General features: G+C 39.2%; 1 protein-coding gene across 2 annotated transcripts in view; it reads right to left on the bottom strand.

Annotated features, from left to right (window-relative positions):
* LOC138043500 (tRNA-queuosine alpha-mannosyltransferase-like) overlaps positions 1 to 1530 on the bottom strand; it is a 14207-nt gene continuing 12677 nt past the window's right edge. For both annotated transcript variants that reach the window (XM_068889799.1, XM_068889808.1), the window contains exon 9: positions 1 to 774. In XM_068889799.1, the coding sequence (XP_068745900.1) occupies positions 685 to 774 (90 nt within the window). In that variant the 3' untranslated portion in view covers positions 1 to 684. The remainder of the gene's footprint in view (positions 775 to 1530) is intronic.

Consider the following 1530-nt stretch of genomic DNA (forward strand, 5'->3'; position numbering starts at 1 on the left):
TCAATCATTACATTATTTCATTTACAAACTCAACACCGTGCCGCCTGATTCATCGACGCAGGTCTTCGACTACCAAATTCAAGCGATGTCCAAATTCGGGCTGTGGTTAAGTTGTCGAAGGAACGAGATCGATCGTGCAATCATTCTCAGCAGATGTGTATATCACCTCCACTCTAACTTCCCGACAAGTTTATTCAGGACTTCATTTTGGATTGTTTTTTCCACAGCCCTCGGCTAAACGTTTGTTGTCAACTGCTCTTGCATGTTGGATGAGAGGCAAATCAAAGAATGTGGAGGCGGCAAGTAGAGTCTACTTTCCTCTTCCCGAATTATCTAGGAAGACAGAAAGAGACTGCTCGCAGGGTAATGAAATCGTGCAATTGGGGCAGAAAGTCCCACGGAATTCTCAGTTCCAACACCGATGAAAACAAAGCTGAATACTCAACGTGATCTGCCATGCCGGGCAATTCTACCAACGCCCTTCCCTATTGACAGTAACCCGCAACTGAAATCCGTTACCCAAATCAAGCTTCTTGGAGTCACCATTGACAGCTTTCTTTTCAGACACATGTCAAAGACATTTGTCATACAGTAAATGCAAAAGTCTCAATCCTTCGTCGCATTCGTAAATTTATGTTCATAGAAATCATGATTCACAGTTTATCATTAACCAGTGATGAAGATTTAAGTTTCACACCATTTCGTTTCCACCGGTGAAAGAAGTTCGTAAAATTCCTGCTTAAGCCTGTCCCAACTGAACTTTCTCCAGTCGACCTGTGAAAAAAAAAGGAAATGTTTTTCTATTTAAAACTGCAACAGCGTTACAAGACAAATGAAAATTTTTAAATCATCATTTACTTCTTAAGAAGGGCCTTATTGGTGTTCACTTGGCCGAGTGTGGTGCGGTGTTGCGCAAAGACAGGAGCCTACAGCTCCAATAGTTAGGTCTATGTAATGGTATTTTCACTGATCAAGCTATTTTTAGACGAGTTCTTAAATAAGATTTGGCTTGCACGAGTGAGCTTTCTCAATTTCATGCATGGGTAATAATTTCTCATGCAAGACTTGTGATTAGCTGGAAAGGTCAGTTTTCGTGGAATGATCAATCCAAAACTAACTCGGTATGTAAAAACGCCGTTTTACAAATACAATGAAGCTGTGCACTCCTAGTCATGGGCACCTGGCAAAAATTAATTCAGTTTTTAAAGGCACAAGACATGATATAATGTGATCTTTTGTTTTTGGTTTTCTTTTAAGGGTTATAATGTGATTATAATGTGATCTTTTGTTTTCGGTTTTCTTTTAAGGACGATGCCTACAAATTCAAAGGTATTTTTGCGCGGTTTACTGAATATGCGGGAAAAGCAGATCTTAACAACTGGTATTGAAATCCAAAAAGAAAATATGGGGTAACCACGCATTTTTGGGAGATAATTAATCAACAATATTTGTAAAACGTTTTAAAATACAAAGCAATGTATGGAATTCTTTTCCAAATTGAAGCTTAAAGGCCCACCTTCAACCGACAGG

This window comes from Montipora capricornis, chromosome 1, assembly GCF_036669925.1.
Source record: "Montipora capricornis isolate CH-2021 chromosome 1, ASM3666992v2, whole genome shotgun sequence".
NCBI classification, from domain to species: domain Eukaryota; kingdom Metazoa; phylum Cnidaria; class Anthozoa; order Scleractinia; family Acroporidae; genus Montipora; species Montipora capricornis.